This window comes from Taudactylus pleione, unplaced genomic scaffold (genome assembly GCF_031769625.1).
Source record: "Taudactylus pleione unplaced genomic scaffold, aTauple2 ptg000156l, whole genome shotgun sequence".
Classification (NCBI taxonomy): domain Eukaryota; kingdom Metazoa; phylum Chordata; class Amphibia; order Anura; family Myobatrachidae; genus Taudactylus; species Taudactylus pleione.
Window position 1 is genome coordinate 13,193,225 of NW_028284558.1, and position 26,348 is coordinate 13,219,572.

The 26,348-nt window shown below is 44.4% G+C and overlaps 1 protein-coding gene across 1 annotated transcript in view; it reads right to left on the reverse strand.

The window, feature by feature from the left end:
* The window catches only part of LRP2 (LDL receptor related protein 2), a 310,836-nt gene that overhangs the window by 32,000 nt on the left and 252,488 nt on the right, over positions 1-26,348 (reverse strand). The window contains exons 60-66 of the mRNA XM_088474855.1: positions 24,785-24,901; positions 23,239-23,355; positions 13,082-13,219; positions 12,867-12,989; positions 10,079-10,207; positions 4,416-4,547; positions 3,585-3,716 (exon numbers count right to left, since the gene is read on the reverse strand). Coding sequence (XP_088330981.1) covers positions 3,585-3,716; positions 4,416-4,547; positions 10,079-10,207; positions 12,867-12,989; positions 13,082-13,219; positions 23,239-23,355; positions 24,785-24,901 — 888 coding nt within the window. The remainder of the gene's footprint in view (positions 1-3,584; positions 3,717-4,415; positions 4,548-10,078; positions 10,208-12,866; positions 12,990-13,081; positions 13,220-23,238; positions 23,356-24,784; positions 24,902-26,348) is intronic.

A 26,348-nucleotide genomic window follows, 5' to 3' on the forward strand; every position in this document is an offset into this window, starting at 1 on the left:
CCATACTAGTGCAGGTACATTCACTTTAGATTGAGGCTCTGCCTCCCCTGAGGGGGACTTAGGGCCGGATGCAGTAACACTTACCGCCTAACACCGCCGGACATCGCATTGGTAATGGTCGCATATGCACTAACATATGCGATCAGTACAGCAACAGACAGCTCTTCCAATAAGAGCTGTCCTTTGCGATCTCTGCTGCACAGTGGACTTCCAGGTTTATGACCCGGGAGTCCATCTGCGCATGCGCAGAGTGACGTGGCGGCCGCGGGGCATGCTGGGAGGGAAACGATCAGATCCCTCCTAGCAGCGAGATGCGGTAGAGGCCCATAGGCTTCTATAGGGTAACGCCAGCAAAAGCTGGCATTACCCTCCGCATCAGAGCCCGGCGGCCAGGTGATTGATGCATACGGAAAATGCGGTAAACAGGGGTTTTACCGCATTTTCCGTTTAGTGAATCCCGCAGTTAGTGAGAGAGAGATCTGCGTCTTCTGCCTCCCTAGATGACACCTCAGAATCTGAGACCTGTGTAGTTTGTGAGGATAGCATAGTAGGCTTAGTAGTTTTACTGGGTAGTGGTCTTTTACTTTGAAACAACTGTTGAAAAGCTGTAGAAGTAGCCGCTAGACTCTGCACTGAGGTAGAAAGTAGGTTTACCCATGGAGGAGGTACAGGAGGTACAGATATCGCCTATACCTGTTGTGGCAACCCCATAGGAGGAATTATTGCTGGGAATGCTAGGCGGTCCGCAATTGTAGCTAACACTTGTGATAAGAAAGCCCATGGGGGTTCCTGAGCAGGGGCTGGTGTATTATAATAAGTTACACATAGCCCATCCTGAATTAAATCCTCCTGGGTTGAGCCTGCTGAACAGGACCTGCAAGAGAGCAGTATAGGTGCAGCAGTCTGCTTGCTACCCTTGCCTTTGCTAGACATAGCTGCAGGATTGTACAGTACACAATATGGCACTGAGCAGCGTGTAGCCAAACAGTATGTGACAGCCTTCACAAATACAAGTATATGTGAAGTACAGGGGACCCCCTATACACCGGTATTCCAGGGTTATTGTGAAAGAAAAAGGAAAGGCATTAGCTGACAGTATAGTGAGAAAAACACAGACAGCAGCGCTAGCAGAAGTAACATACAATGCATAAAATAAATATAACTGCAATGGGCACTAAAATCAGCTACTCAGACCACAGTGGCTGGTAGGATATAGCACTACATAAACTGACTCCTAGGAGAGGTATGTCAGGAGACAGGACCCAGCATTCCCGGAGAGAGCTGTGGCTGCTGTTTAGAAAATGGCCGCCGGAGGTCTCTGAGGGGGCGAGGGGAGAAGGAGGAGCAGCTTAGAGGTGGCAAGACCGCAGTGGAATGGTGCTCTGAGCTGGGGGAGGGGCTGACCTCCCCTAAGTTGACATTAACCACTGGTTCCCTGGCCTCTTGCGCCAGTAACGTTAGGCCTGGTAGTCTAGTGGAGTCTCAGGCGGATTGGTGTCCACATCCGGAGGTATGACTGCAATAAATGCGGATTCCCGTGAGCAGTAACCCACCTTACCTGTTCCCCTGTGTCCCGACTGCAGTCTGGGGTCCGCCTGAGAAGCCCGCTAACAAGGCCCCCCGGTTCCCCGCCGTAAGTACCAAGCCGAGGGCTGGAGTTGCAGCACCGCAGAGGGGTGATGGAGCAGCAGCACTGACGTCTGAAGGACTGTCTAGTGCTGCTTGCTCTGTCTTGAAGTTAAAAGAAATAAAATAAAATAAAGCAGCCTAACTGTTCTAACGGTGATCCAGCTCCTACCAGACACCAAGACAAACTGATTGCCTCGGGCTGTGAGCGGGGTATAGAGAGGAGGTACCGGAGCATCCTGGGATAGCAAAAGCTTAACTGTTTGGTGTCCTGTCCTCCTATCCACCATCTACACCCCATTGTCTCCCTGTGGAGCCCTATGGACCCTGAAGAAGAAATAAATGTTAACTGATAATAACCTGGCTGTATGATAATAATAATAATAATAATAATAATAATAATAATAATAATAATAATAACTGATAATGACATGATTATATGACAACTAATAATATACTGTCTGTATGCGCATGCACTGGTTGACACATACAAACAATGATGAAAACTTAGTGAAGTCATTTGCGAGACACTGTCCTGCAGGGTGGATGGGAAGCAAAAGTAAGTCTTCACCAGGGCAGCAGTTTTCATAAGACTGTCCCAGCGGAAACACATTGATAAACACATGTATAATTACTTTTTATTTTGTGATGGATAAAGTAGCGATACATGCCGGTATTTACAGAAGAAATATGTGAATTTTGATAAATAGGCCCCTCAACCTCTTAAAGCTACAGTTCCCTTCCCAAGAATGGACTAAGGCAGTGGTTCCCAAACTGTGCGCTGCGGCACCCTGGGGTGCCTCTGGACACTTGCAGGGGTGCCTCAGGTTGGTGGTCCAGCACCAAATCAAATTATTTATGGTCAATGTAATATAAATATGTGGACAAACAGAAGCGCAAACCTGTCACCCACTACATAACTGAACCTAAGGATGACAGGAAAGCACAATATACTTCACTTTACTACTTCACTCAATATTTTTCTAAATTTCTCAATAATAAACTTTTGGCTTAGGGGTGCCGTGAAAACAATGCTGATACTCTAGGGCACCGTGGTGCGAAAAAGTTTGGGAACCAATGGACTAAGGCATTTGATAAAGTAATACTTTAATATTACATTGTTGTACTATAAATATTATTCTTGTAGTTATTTTTTGATATTTTTTTTATTGTTTAGCTGAGCATTTTCATCACTCTTTCATGTATCTACAAGAACTTCTCTGATCCTGCCAAACATAAATTACATAAACAAAAATTTCTCCAAACCCATGATCAAAGAAAATCTACTTTGGCTGCATTAAAGTCGCAACATGAATGTGGATAGAAGAGGAGCACATGCTGAGTTTCAAATGCAGCGCTAGGAAGGGAAGTGCTAGGAAGGGAGCATTTTACCTGTTATGGATTTAATTTCACTAGAAACTACATGTAATTGAAAACGAAAATGTTTTTTGGAAACATAGTTTATGCAGTAGCATCCCAGGTGATTGCAAAGGTCTGTTGTAATCAGTAACTATGTAGCACCTACTGGACACGCTCAGCTAATGATGACTACAGCTATAAACATTAGCCACAAAACGGTTACTAAGGGGTATATTTACTAAAGAGTGGATTTTTAGAAGTGGAGATGTTGCCCATAGCAACCAATCAGATTCTAGCTATTATTTTCTAGAAGGTGCTAGATAAATGTCAAGTAGAATCTGTATTGGTTGCTATGGACAACATCTCCACTTGTAAAAACCTGCACTTTAGTAAATATACCCCTAAGAGAGTGAATGAGCTGGGAAGAATGATCCATGTCAGTGCCCTTATTATATAGTTGGCACACTTAACCATGCATCTACTTGCTGTCCCTTATAATTATAGAGAGCTGAAAAATATAGTTATATAAGCAGGTAACCCAAAAGTAATGTTGGTTATATTTAATTGATGCTGCAGAATCCTATATACATTTTGCATACCATCAGCAGCACACTGCTTTCCTTCTTGGTCTCCAACGGATCGAAATCCTTCAGCACAGAAGCATTCATAACTCCCCTTGGTATTCCTACAGTCTTGTGAGCACGTTCCATATAATTCACACTCATTAATATCTAAACAAAAAAGTACAGTAAGGTTTGGTAAATAATAGATTGCATACAGTTCCTATAACGGTATCCCCTGACAAATGTTAGTAGGTTTGGAAGAATCTTATTTTTTCTGATCCTTTCCTTCTTGCTGAATATGTTAGCATAGATGGGATTGCTCTGTATGTGCTGTAGCCTATAACAACCAATCAGATTATAGCTGATCACATCCTATCAAAGTAAAAAAATTAATAATGAACGCAAATATCTTACTGGTTGCTGTTGGCTACAGAACATTTGCGAGTAAAGCACTATTTTATTACATATCGTATGCACCACTGTACCAGAGTTGGCAAAGGTATTTTGAATTTTGCATAAGAAGTGATCATTCATTGTACAAGAGGATGAATGGTCCGGACTACCAGGGGTGTGAGTAGCAAAGAACCACACAATAAAAGGGTACATGTAGCTGGACTTCACTTGAACCCATAACCGGAGTGAACCTGTGTAGGCCAACAACCTTTGGCGTCCTACACCCCACTCACTAGCAACACCTTTCATACCTCAACTGCACAGTGATCAAGGCAAACACTGCTACTCCTGACAGATTTACACAATATGAAATCGCACAGTGGGAAAACAGAACAATAAGATACTTTATTCATGAAGAGCAGAAATTTAGCCCCCTCTCTGTAACCAATATATAAATCATAAATTCCAACTTACCAATACAGGAATTGCGATCCGTTTCACTGGCTTTGTATCCTGGTCGGCACGAGCAAATAAATCCACCACCAGCTAAATCAGTACAATTGTGCTCACAGATATTTTCTCCGCAGTGTCGTCCAGAGCCTATGTCTAATTACAAGTAAAACGCAAATAAAACATATAATTTCTGATGGAGTAACTTGGTTAGGTCAAGTAACCTGGCAGAGAGCTGTACTGAGGCAGCTCTGAAGAAATCCTTTTCTACACAATAAATAAAGTGATTGGAGGAAAAAATAATTTTATAGAAAATTATTTCCTCCATAATAAAAATAGCAGTGCTCCAATACCCCCATCCCCAGTCATTCTGGAGATACATACCCTACTCTCTAATAGACCAATCAGTGCTCTGGACACATGACAAATCACTATACGTATGAAGTTCTGAATATCAGAATTCTCCAGGCATCATCATCATCAGAACCAGCCTTTATAGACGCACCGCTTCCTGTTTGTGTGGATATCTACTTTAACAACTTAACTGACTATTTTCTTTTATAAAAACTGCTCCGAAATTGTAATTTTTGAGTGAATTAGGTGAGGAACATCTATGTCAACTTATCCAAAATTATTTCATTAAAAAAAAAAAAAAATGTTTTTTTTAAGATTTGTAAAAAATAATTGTTTTTTTCTCCCAAACATCGGAACATCGGAAACATTGGAAACTTTGCGACCATCAACTCAATTTGACAACGGTTTCAGGCACCAGATACGCTAGGGGGGTGAGGGGGGAAGGTTAATTTACTTTTCCCAGCGGCTGTTAATCTTTGCAGCTGATGGGTGGGGGCTCCTGCTTTGCTGACCAATCAGCAGTGATCGGCAGCACAGCAGACACAGGGGGAGAGGGTACAGGCAAGCAGAGGGACTGGAAGGTCCCTATGAGAGAAATTATCTTCCTGCAGCCACTTTCATGGTTTTCTGACTGGTCGAAATTTTGCGACCATAGCAGATAAAGAACTGCCTGGTAAGGTCGGAAAATTGCGACCATGCCAGGCAAGTCGTTAAAGAGGCATCTCTTCTTGTGAAAATTATAAATGTGTATTTTATATATATTTTAGTAGTAATTTATTTTCCATAATGGACTTCTATGAACATCTAAAAAGGAAGCATTATTCAAGGGGCAGCATAGAAATAGATTTATATAGATTGTATTTACTCCTCCCTTTTATTTATATTCTTCCCAATAAAAGCGGATGGTGTACTACAGATGGATGTATGAGCACAGTGCTGTAGCTGGGTACTAGTCTAATACATCCTAGGTAGGCAGTGGCGGATTGGCCATTGCCTACAGCGGGAAGATTCCCGGTGGGCCGATTGGTGTGTGGGGCCGCTTGTCATCTGTGGCCCCGCCCCCTTTAGCAAGTCCCCATCATGGCTTTCTTTCATGACAGGCAGCCCACCAGCTGCCTGTCACAGCTAATAGTGCGGCCCGCGGCTGTTATCGCGGGAAGAGGAAAGGCTCCAAGTCCCACCCAGCTGAAGGGAGAACAACGTGCGCCACAAACGCTGGCGGCCAGTGATGTCACGCACCTCGGAGGTAGAGGCCGCAGAGCAGGTCCGGGACCGGCAGGAAAGGTAAGTAAGGCACTTCCTGATAAACTAGACGGGGGAGACAGCAGTGCTGACGATGCCCGCTCACCATCTCTGCACTTCATTGGGTCCCCACTTGCTGCTTACCAGCTGGACTGTACAGAGGAGGACTCATAGGGGACATGACTGGAGATAGTTGGGGGTGGCCAGGAGACTCAATTTGCAGGCCAGTGCTGTCATTAGCACCTGCTGCGGACAGCCTGTCAGTCCTGCTTGCAGGACATTTTATTTGAAAGACTGACAGGCTGCCTGCAGAGCTGCACTGGCTAATGGATTTCTGTCTGGGGGGCTAGTCTGTACTAAGGGGGAAATGATGATCTGTTTGGGGGGAAGGGGGTTATTCTGTTCTAGGGGCAAATGATCTGTCTGGGGGGGAGTGGGTTATTTAGTGCTAAGGGGAGATGATTTATCTGGGGACTGGGCTATTATGTGCTAGGGCAGGATGACGGCGCTGGGGAGACGCAGGATGACGGCGCTGGGGAGACGCAGGATGACGGCGCTGGGGAGACGCAGGATGACGGCACTGGGGAGACGCAGGATGACGGCACTGGGGAGACGCAGGGAGATGGTGTTGAAGAGACGCAGGAGGAAAGCACTGAAGAGACACATGGGGGGATGGGCTGGAGACACCAAGGCGATTGTGCAGGAGACACACAGAGGACGATAGGACTGCTGGTATTATTAGAAAAAAAGACTGGGGGACGGACAGTAATCTTCAGTAAGACAACAATTCAAATGAAACCATATCACTGATGCAAATGGTACCAAATTAACAAATATATTTTATTAATATAAATTTGTTTGATAAGGGAAACTCACATTTGTCCTGGCCAAAAACTTCTGTTACTATGGGCCTATTCATTATGTTAACGGACCCGGATAATTAACATTCCATCTCGCTGCGAGCGCCAGAGCAATTCATCATTGCTCCGGCGTGGAGACAGCTGATCCAAAAATCAGCAGTCTCCCCGAAGTGTTTCACTGCTCCTTTAGAGCAGTGAGACAAGTGCACTTTTGTGACCTACATGTCACGCATGCACACAAGAGCCCTGATGTCCGGCAGAAGGAGCCGGACGGGGGGGAGGGATCCAAAAGGATCCCTCTTCACAACCCGGACCTGTTTCCCTGCAGTCAAGCTCCGAAATTATTGCATTTTCGGAGCTTGATAAATTCTGTTGCCATACTATTGTATGGGGTCAGCAGGCCATTCCGCAAGAGGATGGCCTGATATCTCCTGATGTCCTTAAGTATTATCTAGTTCAGTGTTGGCTAACCTTGACACTCCAGCTGTTGTGGAACTATATATCCCAGCATGCCCTGCCACAGTTTTAGCATGCCCTAACAGCAAAACTGTAGCAGTGCATGCTGGGTTATGTAGTTCCATAACAGCTGGAGTGTCAAGGTTAGCCAACACTGATCTAGTTGAACTACTATTGCATGATGGTGACATTGGCTTTATTGCTACACAAACAGGTGGTTTCCAGACCATGTGATCTCCTGCATGAATAGTGACTACCGACTTAAGACACGGCCTGTCCAGGATCAATTTCTTCAGAGATTCCCCATTGCAGAGAAATCATATAGGTAAGAAAATGCTCATTCACATGCTGTGTTTATTCACTTGAAAGAGGGGCTGTGGGCATGCACATCAGCTCTTCGAGCGGTGAGTATGCCCCCAGCATGACGAAAATGGCAGGGAGTGGCTTGCGGGCATGGCATATCATGTGAGGCCACACCCCTTTCCGTGAGGCCACGCCCTTTTTGTTTTTTGCGCGCGCACACGGGGCCTCTTTTTCAGATTTTTCCAGGGCCACTTTCAATTCCCAATCCGCCCCTGTAGGTAGGCCCCAAAGAGGTCTTTGGGACCAGGAATTAGAGCATCGGGTGCATTATATAAGCAAGGACGTGCAGTCCCCTATCATACTCCCTGTCATGCTCCAGAGCTTTGATATAAAAACTGTGTTTTTATACATGTGTACCTCCCCAGCCATTTACCTCACCGCATGTTACTTGCTCTATATTGGCTCTCCAGGCTGCAGGCGCAGATAGGGGAGGGGGGGCAGATGGGTTATGTGCCCCAGGTGAAAGAAGGTGGGGGAACCAGCAGGGAAAGTTGCAGCTGCCTCATCTATGATGCTGGAGAGCAAGAAGAGCATGGCCCTGCCTTCTCCAGCTAACTGGCAACAGTAGCTTTGGGAACCCCTGCCTTACAGGCAGTTACTTCCTGGACAGTGATGTGTGATTGCTATAAGAGAGGAACAGGTTCAGCAGAAGAGCTCTTCAACAGATAGGATAGGGCATGGGGAGGATATTATATGGTGGCCACTAATGCTGTCTGTATAATATGGTGGTCACAATGCTGTCTGCAGTATATGGTGGTCACTAATGTTGTCTGAATTATATGGTGGTCACTAATGCTGTCTGTAATATATGTTGGTCACTAATGCTATCTGTATTATATGGTGTTCACTAATGCTATCTGTATTATAAGGCAGTCACTAATGCTGTCTGTATTATATGTTGGTCACTAAAGCTGTCTATATTATATGGTGGTCACTAATGCTGTATTATATGGTAGTGTCTGTAATATATGATGTTCACTAATTCAGTCTATATTATATGGTGGTCACTAATGCTGTCTGCATTATTTTTGGGTCACTAATGCTGTGACCCCAAAAATACTGGTGGTCATTAATACTGTCTGTAGTATATGGATTATATGGGGGTCACTAATGCTGTCTATAGTATATGGTGGTCACTAATGCTGGCTATAGTATATGGTGGTCACTAATGCTGTCTGCAGTATATGGGGGTCAGTAATTCGGTCTGTAGTATATAGGGTCTCTAATGCTGTGTGTAGTAAATGGCAGTCACTAGTGCTGGCTTCAGTATATGATGGTCACTAATACTGTCTAATATATGGTGGTAACTAATGCTGTCTGTATTATATGGGGGTCAGTAATTTGGTCTGTAGTATATAGGGTTACTAATGCTGTGTGTAGTATATGGCGGTCACTAACGTTGTCTGTAATATATGTAGGTCACTAATGCTGTCTGTGGCGGTTACTTAAACTGTCTGTATAATATGGTCCTATAGCTAAATGGTGACAACTATCCACAGGGACAGGGGGGCCGCTGTAATCAGTCTTTGCCCCGGATGAAAGAAAGTATACTGTAGCTTCACCTCAGGCACCCTGCAAGCCAAATATAGATGCCATCTAGGGCAGCGATAGTACTTCCCCCTCAACCATGTGCCCTGAGTGACGGTTTCCTCGCACCCCCCTATTTACAGCCTGTATGAGCATGTGGGGTGTACCGTCACTACTGCAGACAGTGAAGAATATTCACTCCCAATACCTACAGAATGGCAGCGTCAACTCTAAATATTGTCCTGCCCTGAAAGCGGGTGATTAGTACTGCACTGTGCTACATGCACTAGGCTGAGAGCAAAGATAATTCTTGCATTATAGATATATTTGACTTTAAAGGGCCCGATACAGAGTTGAACACAAGTTGTAATTGCTCCGGCATTGCTGCAAGGAACTGAATATGTTTGCCTCTATGCACAGTTGCACAGATTTCTGTGGCCCTACACCCCTGTCTATATACACCTCCACCAGCCTTATCCTTGATGCCAGACTTCCATCTGAGAACAGATGTATTTACACTTCCTGCCAACTCTGCAGATCCTGTAGTTAACTAAGACACCCTCTCTGTGGAAAGTGGATGAGTGCCTGAGATGCGTACAACCCTGGATTGCCTATAGTTGCGTACGCTTGGCTTTGGAGCATGAAAACATGCAAAATATGCTTGTCAAACTGGCTTGTCTCTTCATCTCTGCTTTAACCCATTAGTTTTCAATATAGTATATAGTATATTAAAGTAGTAGTATTACTGTATATAAAATCAGGTGAAAAAGAAATAAATAAATAAGATCACTAATAACCAATAGACCTCTCAGATTATTTATAAGACGGAAAATTATGAAGCACTAATGGAAGGTAGTAGAATAATAAATCAATAAATATACTTACAACACCCATTTTCATCAGAACTATCTCCGCAGTCATCATAGTTATCACAGACATAGTGATGGGGGATGCAGTAGGAGTTGCCACACTTGTACTCCTCCTCTTTGCATGGCCTAGGAGTGGGTGGCCTGCCTGCAATAACAAGACAATATAACACTCAGGTTTTCAGATTATTCTCCTAGTAGTGAATCATTTTGAAATGATGTTAAACCTTAAACATACTCAGCGTTACATCATTACCCTAATGGTACAGTAACTACCAAAATGAGTAAATGATTCATTGCAAGGTGGAAATAAAAACACAAGGGGCCTGAGTTTGAATCACATATAATGCCCACAAAAATCCATAAAAAACCCGTACAGCGCATGCGTTACCCTGTGTGTACTGTGTGTGCACATTAGTCATTCAGATGCACGGTGCGTGAAATGTATTGAAAATGTTTGGGGCATTCCTGGGTGGTGACTGGGAGATCGCTATTCACATGCACGGAGATGTATAAGGGGCTTGTTACGGGAGTGCTGCGGGTGTGTCGCATAACTGGTTGCAAACTTCCGGCCCCCCCACAAGAGTAGGCAACTCCCCCGGATTGGCCACCAACCCCCACGAAAGTGGGCGATTCGGGGTGTGGTGACGCGATTCGCGCCATCACTGCGTATACGGCCCCCAGTTTCAGCAAACACATACCTTTCCTGCATGTAGCCAAATAAGCTACACATTACTATTATAGTTATTTATAACGCCAACAATTATGTTACCTCTATATAATGTTGTACAGACAAGATTTGTCATTCATATATACAAAGGGCTCTAAATCCCCTTCCACACAAGCACACACACATACAGTATATGTTCATTCTAGGATCGTAACAGGAAGAAGGAAGTCTGCATGGGAGAAAGCATGGAGCCCTGCATACAGTACTCTCTCCTGGGCCAGTATCATTTACATGTACAATAACAGGAAGAAGGAAGTCTGCATGGGAGAAAGTATGGAGCCCTGCATACATTACTCTCTCCTGGGCCATTATCCTTTACATGTAACAGGACGAAGGAAGTCTGCATGGGAGAAAGCATGGAGCCCTGCATACATTACTCTCTCCTGAGCCAGTATCCTTTACATGTAACAGGACGAAGGAAGTCTGCATGAGAGAGAGCATGGAGCCCTGCATACGTTACTCTCTCCTGGGCCAGTATTCTTTACATGTAACAGGAAGAAGGAAGTCTGCATGGGAGAAAGCATGGAGCCCTGCATACGTTACTCTCTCCTGGGCCATTATCCTTTACATGTAACAGGAAGAAGGAAGTCTGCATAGGAGAAGCATGGAGCCCTGCATACATTACTCTCTCCTGAGCCAGTATTCTTTACATGTAACAGGAAGAAGGAAGTCTGCATGGGAGAAAGCATGGAGCCCTGCATACGTTACTCTCTCCTGGGCCATTATCCTTTACATGTAACAGGAAGAAGGAAGTCTGCATAGGAGAAGCATGAAGCCCTGCACACATTACTCTCTCCTGAGCCAGTATTCTTTACATGTAACAGGAAGAAGGAAGTCTGCATGGGAGAAAGCATGGAGCCCTGCATACGTTACTCTCTCCTGGGCCATTATCCTTTACATGTAACAGGAAGAAGGAAGTCTGCATAGGAGAAGCATGGAGCCCTGCATACATTACTCTCTCCTGAGCCAGTATTCTTTACATGTAACAGGAAGAAGGAAGTCTGCATGGGAGAAAGCATGGAGCCCTGCATACGTTACTCTCTCCTGGGCCATTATCCTTTACATGTAACAGGAAGAAGGAAGTCTGCATAGGAGAAGCATGAAGCCCTGCACACATTACTCTCTCCTGAGCCAGTATTCTTTACATGTAACAGGAAGAAGGAAGTCTGCATGGGAGAAAGCATGGAGCCCTGCATACGTTACTCTCTCCTGGGCCATTATCCTTTACATGTAACAGGAAGAAGGAAGTCTGCATAGGAGAAAGCATGAAGCCCTGCATACATTACTCTCTCCTGGGCCATTATCCTTTACATGTAACAGGAAGAAGGAAGTCTGCATGAGAGAAAGCATGGAGCCCTGCATACATTACTCTCTCCTGGGCCAGTATCCTTTACATGTAACAGGAAGAAGGAAGTCTGCATGGGAGAAAGCATGGAGCCCTGCATACGTTACTCTCTCCTGGGCCATTATCCTTTACATGTAACAGGAAGAAGGAAGTCTGCATAGGAGAAAGCATGGAGCCCTGCATACATTACTCTCTCCTGGGCCATTATCCTTTACATGTAACAGGAAGAAGGAAGTCTGCATGGGAGAAAGCATGGAGCCCTGCATACATTACTCTCTCCTGGGTAAGTGGGAATCTGGGGAAACCTGGTTTTGCATACTGAGGGTGAGATTTACCACACTCTCTAAAGTGGAGAAGTGGAGGTGTGGCCCTTATCAACCACTCAGATTCTACCTATCATTGTGTAGAATGTATTGATAGATAGAATCTTATTAGTTGCTATGGGAAACAACTCCACTTATCCTCTGTAGAAGGTTTCATGAATATCACTCCATATATTGCACAAAGCATTATGTAGTAAAACAATGCTGGAGGACCTGCTGACAAGGACGCACGAGATGCGCATGAGATGTACAGTAGCATCAAAGGTTTTATATTCCAGGTACATACATTTAAATATTTATTGCAATCACAAGTAGTATGAATTCATCAATGAGCTGACTATGACAGTCAACTAGGCTTCAACAATACAGACTACATGTTTTATACAGATGAGGATCTTAATACACCTACATTGTTCTTCTGTCTCATCACTTCCATCACCACAGTCATTCACTTTGTTGCATATCTCGTGTCTGTAGATGCAGCGGTTGTTGTCACATCGGAATCGAAATAGAGGATCGCAAGGGATGTCCACTGTGGAATATACCCAACACTCAGAGCACTGAACGATGTATCGATCAGACACCAGTAACTGTAGTCACATAACACATGGAGTCACAACTTACAGCAAAGGTTTAGATCTTCATCAGAATCATCCCCACAGTCATTATCGCCATCACACTTGAAGTATGGTAGGATGCAGATATGATTCTTACACTCAAACATGGACAGGGCACAGTATGTACCATTTGGATAGCGCGTTGCTGAGGATGACAGAAGTTAGTGCATTATTCTTTCTGAGGTTGCATAATGATATATAAATATCCAAGTAAATAACCATATTCCTGTGTCCATATGGTAAAGATGAAGGAGGTGTCCTGTGCATAATAAAAAAACACTATACAGATCTTCATCATCTTTTCTGCAACAACAACGATCTTCCAAAGCACAGGGATAAAGTGGAATGTTGCCTTGGAGAGAGATAAAGTGGATGGAAATAAAGTACCAACCAATCAGCTCCTAACTGTCATTTTTCAAACTCAGACTGTACAGTGACAGTTAGGAGCTGATTGGTTGGTACTTTATCGCTGTCCACTTTATCTCTGTCCAAGGCTTACATAGACCCCGTACTCTTTAATAACATTTTATCCAAGTTCTCAAACTAGTTCTCAAAATAGAGGCTTCATCTCCAGAATGCCCACCTTATATCTAATACTCAACCTCGACAACCTCCACTATCAATGTATTAGACAGACCTGTAAGTCTGCAGAATATATTCAGTGTAAGGGACTGAATCTATGTGTTGATTCTCAGCAGAATATGGCTTGTCCAATCAGCTCAGACCTTACACAAATTGTTAGTCTGTATAGGATTGGACAAGCAGTGAACAGCTGCAATCAGAAACACAGACACAATACAGTACCCGCAGCATTGGCAATTTTTCTGCACCCATCTTTGGAGTGCGAGGGGGAAATCTGTGATGACGGTGGCCACGAAGTGCTGGACTATCATCAACCACCACACAGGTGGGTGTTAGGTAAAAGCAGTGGCCCCTGGAGAGCCTTTGCTGTTTAAGTAGTTTGGGGTTTGGATTATTTTTTCCAAACCTGTAGTCACTCTATTATTCATCTTACTGCAATGCCTGCCTCCACTTGCCATTATGCAATTTATTTACCGGCGTCCAGAATGCCGGACGTCAGAATCCCAATGCTGGAAGCCCGACTCTATACTAAATACAGACGCCTATCTTTAGCCAGACACCGAAACCCCGATGCCTGGTATCCCGAAGGTAAGCGGGGACTGTTAGCTGTTAACCACGGTGGGGGAGGGTTAGTTTTAGTCCGCCAGGGTTAGGCACCCCCCGGGAAGGGTTAGGGTCAGGCTAGAGGAAGAGGGGGTTAGGGTTAGGCACCACTGGGGGGAGGTTAGGGTTAGGCACCCCCCCCCCCGGAGGGTTAGATTTAGGGTGTGGGAAGGGGGGTTAGGCTCAGGCATCACCTAGGGGGAGGTTAGGGTTAGGCACCACCCTGGGGAGAGGTTATGTTAGGCACTACTAAGAGAGGGTAAGGGGAGAGGGGATGGTTAGGGTACGTACCAGCCCAAGTGGACTATTCATCATACCTAAACTTTCTATGGAGGTAGTTAGGTTTAGAACTCGCATAGAGTTCTACCTAATTACCGGAGGAATTCATCATTCCTCCTCTCCATAACTATCTATTCCGAAAAGCTGTCATTATTGCGATGACATCTTTTCAGGAAATAGATAGTTATCACTGTCTACACTGCATTACCGCAGCTGTAATCAACGCTGCGCATGAGCTGTTACATTCGTAAACCCAGCGCATGCGCAGCACTACCTACAACTGCGGTATTTTTGTGTGTGTGTCCCCCAGCTCACCTCTAAACTTTATTGTGTTCTGCTGGGAGAACACATCACAGCACAACTACCGGAGCCAGAGGACGGACCAGAGCGCCAGGGGAAGACGCCGGGGGACCTGCACACGCTGACACAGGTAAGTGTTACCTGATATTCGCCACCTCACAGTGGCGAATAGTAACTCAATCAAATTCCGAAAATACATAATTTTCGGAATTTGATGAATACCATAATTTCCACATCCCCATACTAATGTACTAATATATGGGGAATGTTGAAATTAACGCAGGGGGACTTAGCAAGGAGATATCAGTGTGTTGATGAATACTAAAATAACGTTAATTAAGGAAAATGGCCTTAAAAACCTTATTTTAGTGTTGATGAATAGGCCCCCAAGTCTGGATTCTGACGGTTCGTGCTTCCAGCGTCGGTATTTAGTCCGACGGTAATACATCCAGCGGTATTACATACCAATTCCATCTTGAGGAATGTCTCGAAAACATAGGCCCTCATTCAGAGCCGTACGCTCTGAGCAGAGCGCACGCTCTGAGCAGAGCGCACGCTCTGAATGAGGGCCGGGCTCCATTTTCATGGAGCGTCCTCCTGGACGCTCGTATAGCTGTGGGTCACCACCCACAGGCTATACGAGCGTGCATTGTGATGGTCGCGATGGTCGAGACCATCGCGACCATCGAATTTGCGAGCCGGAGCCTGCGGTTGAGGTTTTCAACCGCAAGCTCCGAAGTGATTTTGGCTCTATCAGAGCCAAAATCACTCCCACTGACATCACTAGTGATGTCAGTGGGCCGGCTTCTGACGGGAGGCGTTCCCGTGGGAACGCCCCCGTCAGGGAGGCACGCCCCCGGCACGCCCACCAAAGGGGGCGTGCTGTCAATCAACATTGACAGCACGCCCCCTTTGATCGGACACAACGAGCGAAGGACTTTCCTTCGCTCGTCGCGTCTGGCGCATGCGCACGACGGAGCTCCCTCCGTCGTGCGCATGCTCAGTCCATAACATCGACCCACTTGCGAGCGGACAGCCGCTCGCGAGTGGGTCTGAATCAGGCCCATAATTTCTAAAATTGCAGGTGAAAATGTAAATTTTCACATGTTTTTGTTTGACATTTTGGAAAAAGCAGAATTGATACAAATAACCGGTGTTTGGTAATTACTATGATTGCAGGCTTTTAGGAAAGATATTTGTGTCTTTGGGAAAGTACCTTGCAATATTACCTGTAATCATCTAACGAGAAAGGCTTTAAATTTGTATTGTCTAATTTAACAACATGGATTTAAATTTTAGTAGATCTCTAAAAAGCATATAATACCCCTTTTACACCAGAGCTAAAACCGAGGTTATTGCAGAGGTAACCTGGGTAGCTCCTTGGTGTAAAAGGGGACAGGGTTGGATTTCCGGATCGAGTGACCCGGCTATCCAACCCAGGTAACTGCAGTGTAAACGGCGCAATCCGGTCACGATGACCTGAAGCGGCTTCAGTGGCGCTTGAAGATGACATCATCTCAAAACGTCCACTTCGGAAGAGCCGGGTCACTGCAGACCCGGCTCAGGTGTGATTCCCGAGTCGGCGCCGGCTAAATTCCGGGTCTGATCCAGTTTGGAACCCTGTTCCAACCTCCGGGTCAGACCCGGAATTTAGATATAAAAACAGTATAACTGTTCTCCGGTCATATAATGCTGGACAAAAAACCCCAAGCCTGCTGTGCATTAAAAGTGTCTAATCACATTTATTAAATGAATAAGAATAATGAGGAACAAGTGTTGTCATACAACCAATTTACTTCTAATTAGGGGTGAGCGGGTTCAGATTTCTGAAATCCGAACCCCCCCGAGCCCCCCCGATCCGAGTCCGATCCGAATCAGGCTCGACTTTTCCCGCCTGACTCGGATCTGAAATCGAGGCAAAACGTCATCATCCCGCCTTCCGAGTCTCGCGGGTTTTGGATCCTATATAAGGTACCCACGTCGGCGCCATTTTCTCACTCGGCTGTGGACAGTGAAGAGGGAGGGTGGGAGTTAGGGCTGTGTAGTGTAGTGTAGTGTAGTGCTGCTGTTGTCCACTACTTCAAAGTCCATAGGGGCCGGCTGTGTTGTGCTGTGCTGCTGTTGTTAATAGGGGCTGTGTCCACTACTTCAAAGTCCATAGGGGCTGGCTGGACTGTGTTGTGCAGTCAGTTCTCCATAGGGGCTGTGTCCACTCCAAAGTCCTGTGCAGTGTCCCAGTCCTAAAGAGGTGCTGTAGTGTTGTCCAGGGGGTGCTCTGTCCATCAGGGGTGCTCCCCCCAAGTGCTAAAAAAATAATATATTTTCTGTGTTTGTGAATTGTGTGCGCAGTAGCCGCACGTGCATCAACAAAGTAGTGCCAAGCGTGCGCCTGTGTCATAAGTAAAGGGCCGGCTGGCTTGACCGTTAAAGGGTGCTGTAACCCCCGAAAGTACACTCCAGTCCAAACCAAAAAAAAATTATTTTCTGTGTTTGTGAATTGTGTGCGCAGTAGCCGCACGTGCATCAACAAAGTAGTGCCAAGCGTGCGCCTGTGTCATAAGTAAAGGGCCGGCTGGCTTGACCGTTAAGGGTGCTGTAACCCCCGAAAGTACACTCCAGTCCAAACCAAAAAAAAAATTATTTTCTGTGTTTGTGAATTGTGTGCGCAGTAGCCGCACGTGCATCAACAAAGTAGTGCCAAGCGTGCGCCTGTGTCATAAGTAAAGGGCCGGCTGGCTTGACCGTTAAGGGTGCTGTAACCCCCGAAAGTACACTCCAGTCCAAACCAAAAAAAAAATTATTTTCTGTGTTTGTGAATTGTGTGCGCAGTAGCCGCACGTGCATCAACAAAGTAGTGCCAAGCGTGCGCCTGTGTCATAAGTAAAGGGCCGGCTGGCTTGACCGTTAAGGGTGCTGTAACCCCCGAAAGTACACTCCAGTCCAAACCCCAAAAAAAATTATTTTCTGTGTTTGTGAATTGTGTGCGCAGTAGCCGCACGTGCATCAACAAAGTAGTGCCAAGCGTGCGCCTGTGTCATAAGTAAAGGGCCCGCTGGCTTGACCGTTAAAGGGTGCTGTAACCCCCGAAAGTACACTCCAGTCCAAACCAAAAAAAAAATAATTTTCTGTGTTTGTGAATTGTGTGCGCAGTAGCCGCACGTGCATCAACAAAGTAGTGCCAAGCGTGCGCCTGTGTCATAAGTAAAGGGCCGGCTGGCTTGACCGTTAAAGGGTGCTGTAACCCCCAAAGTACACTCCAGTCCAAACCGAAAAAAAATTATTTTCTGTGTTTGTGAATTGTGTGCGCAGTAGCCGCACGTGCATCAACAAAGTAGTGCCAAGTGTGCGCCTGTGTCATAAGTAAAGGGCCGGCTGGCTTGACCGTTAAAGGGTGCTGTAACCCCCGAAAGTACACTCCAGTCCAAACCAAAAAAAAAATTATTTTCTGTGTTTGTGAATTGTGTGCGCAGTAGCCGCACGTGCATCAACAAAGTAGTGCCAAGCGTGCGCCTGTGTCATAAGTAAAGGGCCGGCTGGCTTGACCGTTAAAGGGTGCTGTAACCCCCAAAGTACACTCCAGTCCAAACCGAAAAAAAATTATTTTCTGTGTTTGTGAATTGTGTGCGCAGTAGCCGCACGTGCATCAACAAAGTAGTGCCAAGTGTGCGCCTGTGTCATAAGTAAAGGGCCGGCTGGCTTGACCGTTAAAGGGTGCTGTAACCCCTGAAAGTACACTCCAGTCCAAACCAAAAAAAAAATTATTTTCTGTGTTTGTGAATTGTGTGCGCAGTAGCCGCACGTGCATCAACAAAGTAGTGCCAAGCGTGCGCCTGTGTCATAAGTAAAGGGCCGGCTGGCTTGACCGTTAAAGGGTTCTGTAACCCCCAAAGTACACTCCAAACCAAAAAAATATATATTTTCTGTGTTTGTGACTTGTGTGCACTGTGGCTGCACGTGCATCAACAAAGGAGCAGCGCCAAGCGTGCGCCTGTGTCCCATAAGTAAAGAGCCGGCTGGCTCATTTCTTAAAGGGTGGTGTAACCCACAAAGTGCACTACTCTCCAGCAAAAATAAAAAAATATTTTCTGTGTTTGTGTGCGCTTTAGCCGCACGTATATATATCAATATAACATAAATGGAGGACCAAACTTTCTCTGATAAAAATAAAATAGGGAAAGATCAAGAACCACTTCCTACTAGTGCTGTTGCTGCTGCTGGGAGTTGTTCATCATCCCAGAGAGGAAGTAGGAACATCACTACTTTTACTAAACAATTGACCCTCCAACAGTCCCTAGCGATGAGGATGAAGTACGACAGCAGTCATCCTGAAGCAAAACGTATAACTGAGGCCTTGACTGCTATGTTGGTGTTAGACGTGCGTCCGGTATCCGACATTAGTGCAGTGGGATTTAGACAATTGATGGAGGTAGTGTGTCCTCGGTTCCAAATCCCGTCTAGATTCCACCTGCATCCTCAAAGCAGCAGCGACAAGCGTGCGTCTGTCTGTTAAAGGGTGGTGACACCCTCAAAGTGTGCTACACAAACAATTAAAATATTGTTCTTTTTTTTTCTGTCTTTGTGAAATGTGTGGGCTGTAGCCGCACCTGCATCCTTAAAGCAGCAGCGACAAGCGTGCGTCTGTCTGTTAAAGGGTGGTGACACCCTCAAAGTGTGCTACACAAACAATTAAAATATTGTTCTTTTTTTTCTGTCTTTGTGAATTGTGTGGGCTGTAGCCGCACTTGCATCCTCAAAGCAGCAGCGACAAGCGTGCGTCTGTCTGTTAAAGGGTGTTGTAACTCTCAAAGTGCTCCAAAAAATCAAAAAAATTTTTTTAATGTGTTTGTGACTTGTGTGCGATGTAGCCACACTTGCATCCTCAAAGCAGCAGCGACAAGCGTGCGTCTGTCTGTTAAAGGGTGGTGACACCCTCAAAGTGTGCTACACAAACAATAAAAATATTCTTCTTCTTTTTTCTGTCTTTGTGAATTGTGTGGGCTGTAGCCGCACCTGCATCCTTAAAGCAGCAGCGACAAGCGTGCGTCTGTCTGTTAAAGGGTGGTGTAACTCACGAAGTGCTCCAAAAAATAAAAAACTATTTTTTTAATGTGTTTGTGACTTGTGTGCGATGTAGCCGCACTTGCATCCTCAAAGCAGCAGCGACAAGCGTGCGTCTGTCTGTTAAAGGGTGGTGACACCCTCAAAGTGTGCTACACAAACAATAAAAATATTCTTCTTTTTTCTGTCTTTGTGAATTGTGTGGGCTGTAGCCGCACCTGCATCCTTAAAGCAGCAGCGACAAGCGTGCGTCTGTCTGTTAAAGGGTGGTGACACCCTCAAAGTGTGCTACACAAACAATTAAAATATTGTTCTTTTTTCTGTCTTTGTGAATTGTGTGGGCTGTAGCCGCACCTGCATCCTTAAAGCAGCTGCGACAAGCGTGCGTCTGTCTGTTAAAGGGTGGTGACACCCTCAAAGTGTGCTACACAAACAATTAAAATATTGTTCTTTTTTTTTCGGTCTTTGTGAAATGTGTGGGCTGTAGCCGCACCTGCATCCTTAAAGCAGCAGCGACAAGCGTGCGTCTGTCTGTTAAAGGGTGGTGACACCCTCAAAGTGTGCTACACAAAGAATAAAAATATTCTTCTTTTTTCTGTCTTTGTGAATTGTGTGGGCTGTAGCCGCACTTGCATCCTCAAAGCAGCAGTGACAAGCGTGCGTCTGTCTGTTAGAGGGTGGTGTAACCCTCAAAGTGTGCTCCACAAACAATAAAAATATTCTTTTTTTTTTTCTGTCTTTGTGAATTGTGTGGGCTGTAGCCGCACTTGAATCCTCAAAGCAGCAGCGACAAGCGTGCGTCTGTCTGTTAAAGGATTACATCGGTGACAGCATCAAAGTAGGCATGTCAGACAGTCCGTACCTGTACTGGCAGGAAAAAGAAGCAATTTGGAGGTCCCTGTACAAACTGGCTCTATTTTACCTGAGTTGCCCCCCCTCCAGTGTGTACTCCGAAAGAGTGTTTAGTGCAGCCGGGAACCTTGTTAGCGAAAGGCGTAGGAGGTTGCTTCCACAAAATATGGAGAAGATGATGTTCATAAAATGAATGATCAACTCTTCCAGGGAGACCAGCCTCCAGAACGTACAGAGGGACCTGTGGTTCCAGCAGAGACGAATTAATACTCTGTGAGGATGAGGATGTACATAACACTGAAGAGGGTGAGGAATCTGTGGATGAGGAGGATGAGGACGACTTCTTGCCTCCGTAGAGCCAGTTTGTGCAGGGACAGATTAATTGCCAGCTTGTTTTGTGGGGGCCCAAACGAACCAATCATTTCAGCCACAGTTGTGTGGCAGACCCTGGCGCTGAAATGATTGCTTTGTTAAAGTGTGCATGTCCTGTTTATACAACATAAGGGTGGGTGGGAGGGCCCAAGGACAATTCCATCTTGCACCTCTTTTTTTTCTTTGCATTATGTACAGTTTGGGGCCTAGTTTTTCAATGCCATCCTGTCTGCCACTGCAGTTTCACGCCTAGATGGGTCACGTGTTTGTGCCGCCCACTCGTGTCGCTTAGCATAGTCATCCAGCTACTTCGGTGCAACCTTTTGGACATAAAAACACTATTGTGAGGTGTGAGGTATTCAGAATAGACTGGAAATGAGTGGAAATTAAGGTTATTGAGGTTAATAATAGCATAGGAGCAGAAAAACCTACAAATTCTGTGATTTTAGCTGTTTTTATGCTTTTTTTCAAAAAAATACAGATCCAAAACACAAAACCCAGAACCCAAAACACGGAAGGGTGGTTTTGGCAAAACCAATCCAGATCCAAAACACGAAGAAAGATCCAGATCCAAAACCAAAACACAAAACACGAAAAGTGGCCGGTGCACACCCCTACTTCTAATACATGCATTCATTTTATTTCTAGAATGATTACTTAAGCAACCATGCCATCATGTTGATTATAGAACATTCTTTACTGAATTAATTAATTGGGTGGAAGATATTCTTCAATTGTAATTATATCCGACCCATCAATTTTATACCATGCAGCATGACAAAATTAAATTATGTTTTATTTTATTTTATTAACCTATTAAATTAAGGTTTTAATTAGATAACTGTATTAGTAATAGACTGAGGCTTAATGTCTCAGTACAGAAAATAACTTTAAAAAGCAGTTTTCACAAAAGGAGCAGATAGTTTCCAGTGCAAAATGCAGAATCTTTCTTCATATTACTTTTGGTTTAATTCGCATACTTACAATTGATAGCAGAAATGCAATATTAGCTACATTTTTCCACGAAAATGTTGGTTGGTGCATAGATATGGGCGCACATTAATAAAGTAACGTGATCTCATATGACATGAGTCAGCTGATGCATAGAACCCAAATGGTTGAATGCTTTACATATTATGTATTCAGATTTACCACAAAAATAAATCTTCCTTTGTAAGTAGGGCTTGTTATGTTTAAAATATTATGTTATGAGCCTGGCATTGCTTCAGGCAGATGTAGATAAACCAGACAGGACTTTACTGTAGTTAATTTGTGTACCATACATTATTAATGTTGGCAAAAATTCCTCTGGTTGTGGAGAGTAGCTTCTATAGATTATATCCAATCTGGGAAGTTGAAACAGGATGTAGTTTAAATCCCGTCTGTCTGGATGCTACCAGTCAGAACCCCAGCGCCAGCATCCAGACCGTTGGAATGCCGACAGTAAGTAGTGGGGTTAGGGGGAGGGTTAAGGTTAGGCACTGGGGGGGAGGGTTAGGTTTATACTACGGGGGGGAGGTTAGGTTTATACTGCGGGGGGGGGTTAGGTTTAGCCTGTTAGTGATGGAGACCGTCATCATCCAGTATTTGCCCCTGCCCCAGACCACCTGCAAATCACGCAGCTTTCCCAGATTGGTGTACATGGGTCTCTTTCCCGTTCTGTATGCACTTGCAATTGTACAGTATGCATTACACTTACTGTACTTGTTCTACATTAGAACGTCCCCATCCCACCTGTTGTTGCCCATGCAGGCTAGAAGCACACATACAGTAACTGGCAGAAATCATTGCCACATATGCATTTGCGCATTGTTCTGGACATCTGCAGTGTGATGTCATGCGCGGCATGCTGCGCTAGCTGGCGTAGTACTCACTCTGCACCAGCCACTTATACTGTAATCATGGTTTCAGTGTCTCTGCTGACTCACATAAAATAACAATAATACAATTGCGTACAGCTTCAGTTTAGGGAAAGTGCTGAAATATTAGATTACATGCATTATTACTGTGTTGCTTCTTATATACAAGACAGGTGCAATTAATAATCACACCTTAACACGTGCTATCATTTATACATCATTGCAGTGTCACACTCATTACTTATGTTATTGAACTCACGGCAGGTTATTTCATCTGAAAAATCTAGGCAGTCTGCTGTTCCATCACACTGGAATCGTTCAGCGACACAGTGTCCACTGCTACACTGGAAATACCCAGGATGGCATGTTCTCATCTCTTAAATAGAACAGAGTAACAATATGCAGAATTTAATAACACTTATGATAACATTCAATATATTTATGTAATAAGTTATATATAAAATAGGGAATAGCTATCGCTTAGTTTCACATTAAGAAAACATGATATTTCAAACATATGCAGTGAATAGGAACTATTACACATACTGCAGGAGATTGAATTGTTACTTTGTTATACCTCTCCATAGTGGTTGTTGTTGTAATTTAGGAATACTGGCACTGCAAGCTTCAGGTGCCATGTTCCAGAATAGTAAATCTTAACTAGACTGCAAAAGGCAGTGGGCCTGATTCAGCTTTGGGAATAGAGTAAGACAGAGCAAGTAACTGTGAACCTGGACAAACCAAGTTGCAATGCAAGGGGAGCAAAAACGTACATTTATTTTGCATGCAGGGGAAACACTGGCTGCTTTTGCATGTAGCCCAGAAATGCTGCACAGCTTTATTTTTACATTGCAATTTAGATTTCCATTTGGACACACCCCTCCCAAACCTTAAGGTGCATACACACATAATGATTTTGTAACCAACAAGATTTTCTGTCAGATTTTCCCTTGAAAAAGTGAACGATTTTTTGAAGTGTAATAAACGATTTTTACAACGATGAACGAAAAATGTTCCTTCCCTTAATGAAAATTGTTTAGTTCATCGTTATAACTCATAAACTGAACGTTTTTTTGAACGATAAAGACGTCATTAACGACAAATCGTTCAAAAAATCGTTACGTGTGTATGCACCTTAAATCTCTCTGCACATTTTAAATCTGCCCCACCTGCAACGCAACATGGTTTTACCAAGATGCAGTTACTTGCTGTTTCTAAAGACATGTATCCACTACCCGTTTAAAATGAACGATTGAACGATAATGATATAATTCAATTGTTCATTAATCGTTCACAAATCGCCCATGAAAATGTCGAAAACGACCAGCGATGCGTGCTCCTGCTGGTTGTTTTTGGCATCTATCATCGCCTGAACATGCTGGTCAATCTGCCGATAACGACAGATTGGCCATGTTCAGGGATGAGGGAGGGTGCCTACACTGAACGACTGATCGTTCAGTGTAGGCACAGCATAGACTGCAAAACGACTGCACGATTACAATGTCATAATCGTGCAGCCGTTCACAATCTGGTAGTGGATGTGCCCCTTTACTCTATTCCCAAAGCTGAATAAGGTCCAGTGTTTTTTATGTTTTAGCACAAAATAGCAAAATAGGAGTAGCATTTACCACATATTATATATCAAAAGGTCTCTCTCTCTGTCTCTCTCTGTATGTATATATATATATATATAACCACTTTTGCAGATGAATTAGGTGAATATCCCTTATGAGATTACAGTACATTTGCTTTGTAGTAAAAAAACAAAGACAAAAAAACAATCCAAGCATATGTTATTTACACACCACAGTCCCTTTCATCTGAGTTATCCTCACAGTCATTGTCATGATCACAGACCCAACGGCTGGGAATACAGTGTCGATTATCACATCGAAATTCACTTTCTGTGCACTCCCGGGGGCCTGCAATAAACGGAATAAGCTGACACATGTACTAACACATACGTAGCATTTCCCCTGCTCATACAGTAGCTAGAAAATCACTGCAGCATTTTCAACCAAGACAGCAGGAGACGAAGATCAGGAAACAAATGGAGGATGGAATATCTATTTTAAAGTGACAATTGACCTTATTAGGAGCATGGAGTAATATTATGCGAGATCATTTGCACAACACCATGTAACCTTGACGAACCGTTGCAAAAACACAAACATCTTTATCCATGCCACCCACATACTTTAATTAGGGAGACTGCAGTTTTAATAAGGGACTTTTTCATCACAATTGATTAGTAAAGTAGAATATTCTTCTATATTGTTTAACTGTGACTGTTTGGGCATTTCTGTGCGCAGCGGGAAATATTAATGTTAACGTAATCCTCATGAAAATTAGCTGCATTGAGTTTAATTCAATTATACACTGTATTTGGGTATTGTTTTATTTCTGTACAAAGATCTTATTATTGAATGATCAGATTGTAGGAAATAAAACTGTCCCATGTGCGGTAAAATTCATCATGTATTATATATCAGTGAGTAGATGAGTGTCCAGTTTTCACATTTTGTTTTTTTTAGAGGAGAGATCTGTGTATTCTTTGAAAATCTGTAACTTAGAATATTTGTTTCCCACTAATTTCCGACTTATGATTTTAGAAACAAAATGAGCAGGGTTATATAATGGTCTTACTGCGTTTTCACCTAAAACAGTATCTGGATGGTAAATAGACAACAACTAGAAACACAATCAGTAGATAGAAACCAGAAGGTAAACAGTGAATAGGTCGACAGAGTTAAAAGACCGACAGGGTTAAAAGGTAAACAGGTAACTCATACATAAGGTCAACATGGTGAAAAGATCGACAATCAAATTGTTGACACAAAAAAAGGTTGACATGTTGTTTTTCATAAATTTAAGGGTTAGGGTAAGGCACTTAGCAGATGGTTAGGGTTAGGCTACAGAAGGGAAAGGTTAAGCTGGGTGCACACTTACCGATGTGCGTATCCAGCGATGCGATGGCCGACAGGTCAGCATTATACCGGCTCTCTTCACCTGCCTGGCGTCATTCATCACATGAACAGATTGAGCAGCATGTACTGCAGATGTGTCGATGAACGACCCCACAGGAGCACGCAAGGGCCGACACAGTGGGTACACCAGCGCTGTATCAGGATGGCAGTGCACTCTATGCTGCACTGCCGCCCCTCTCGCTTCCCACGTATGGACATGCCTTTTCAGACAGCGGAAGGGTGGAGGGAGGGGTTTCTTCGGTGTTGCGCTGTGAGAGCCGCGTAGCACTCCAGGAGGTCTCTTCCTGCAGACTTCCGAAGCCGGGTAGGTTGCGGCCAGTGACCTTGGAGGATTCCGCCCTATGCAGAGGCACTGGCCGCACCACCCTCCCTATGGCCCTGG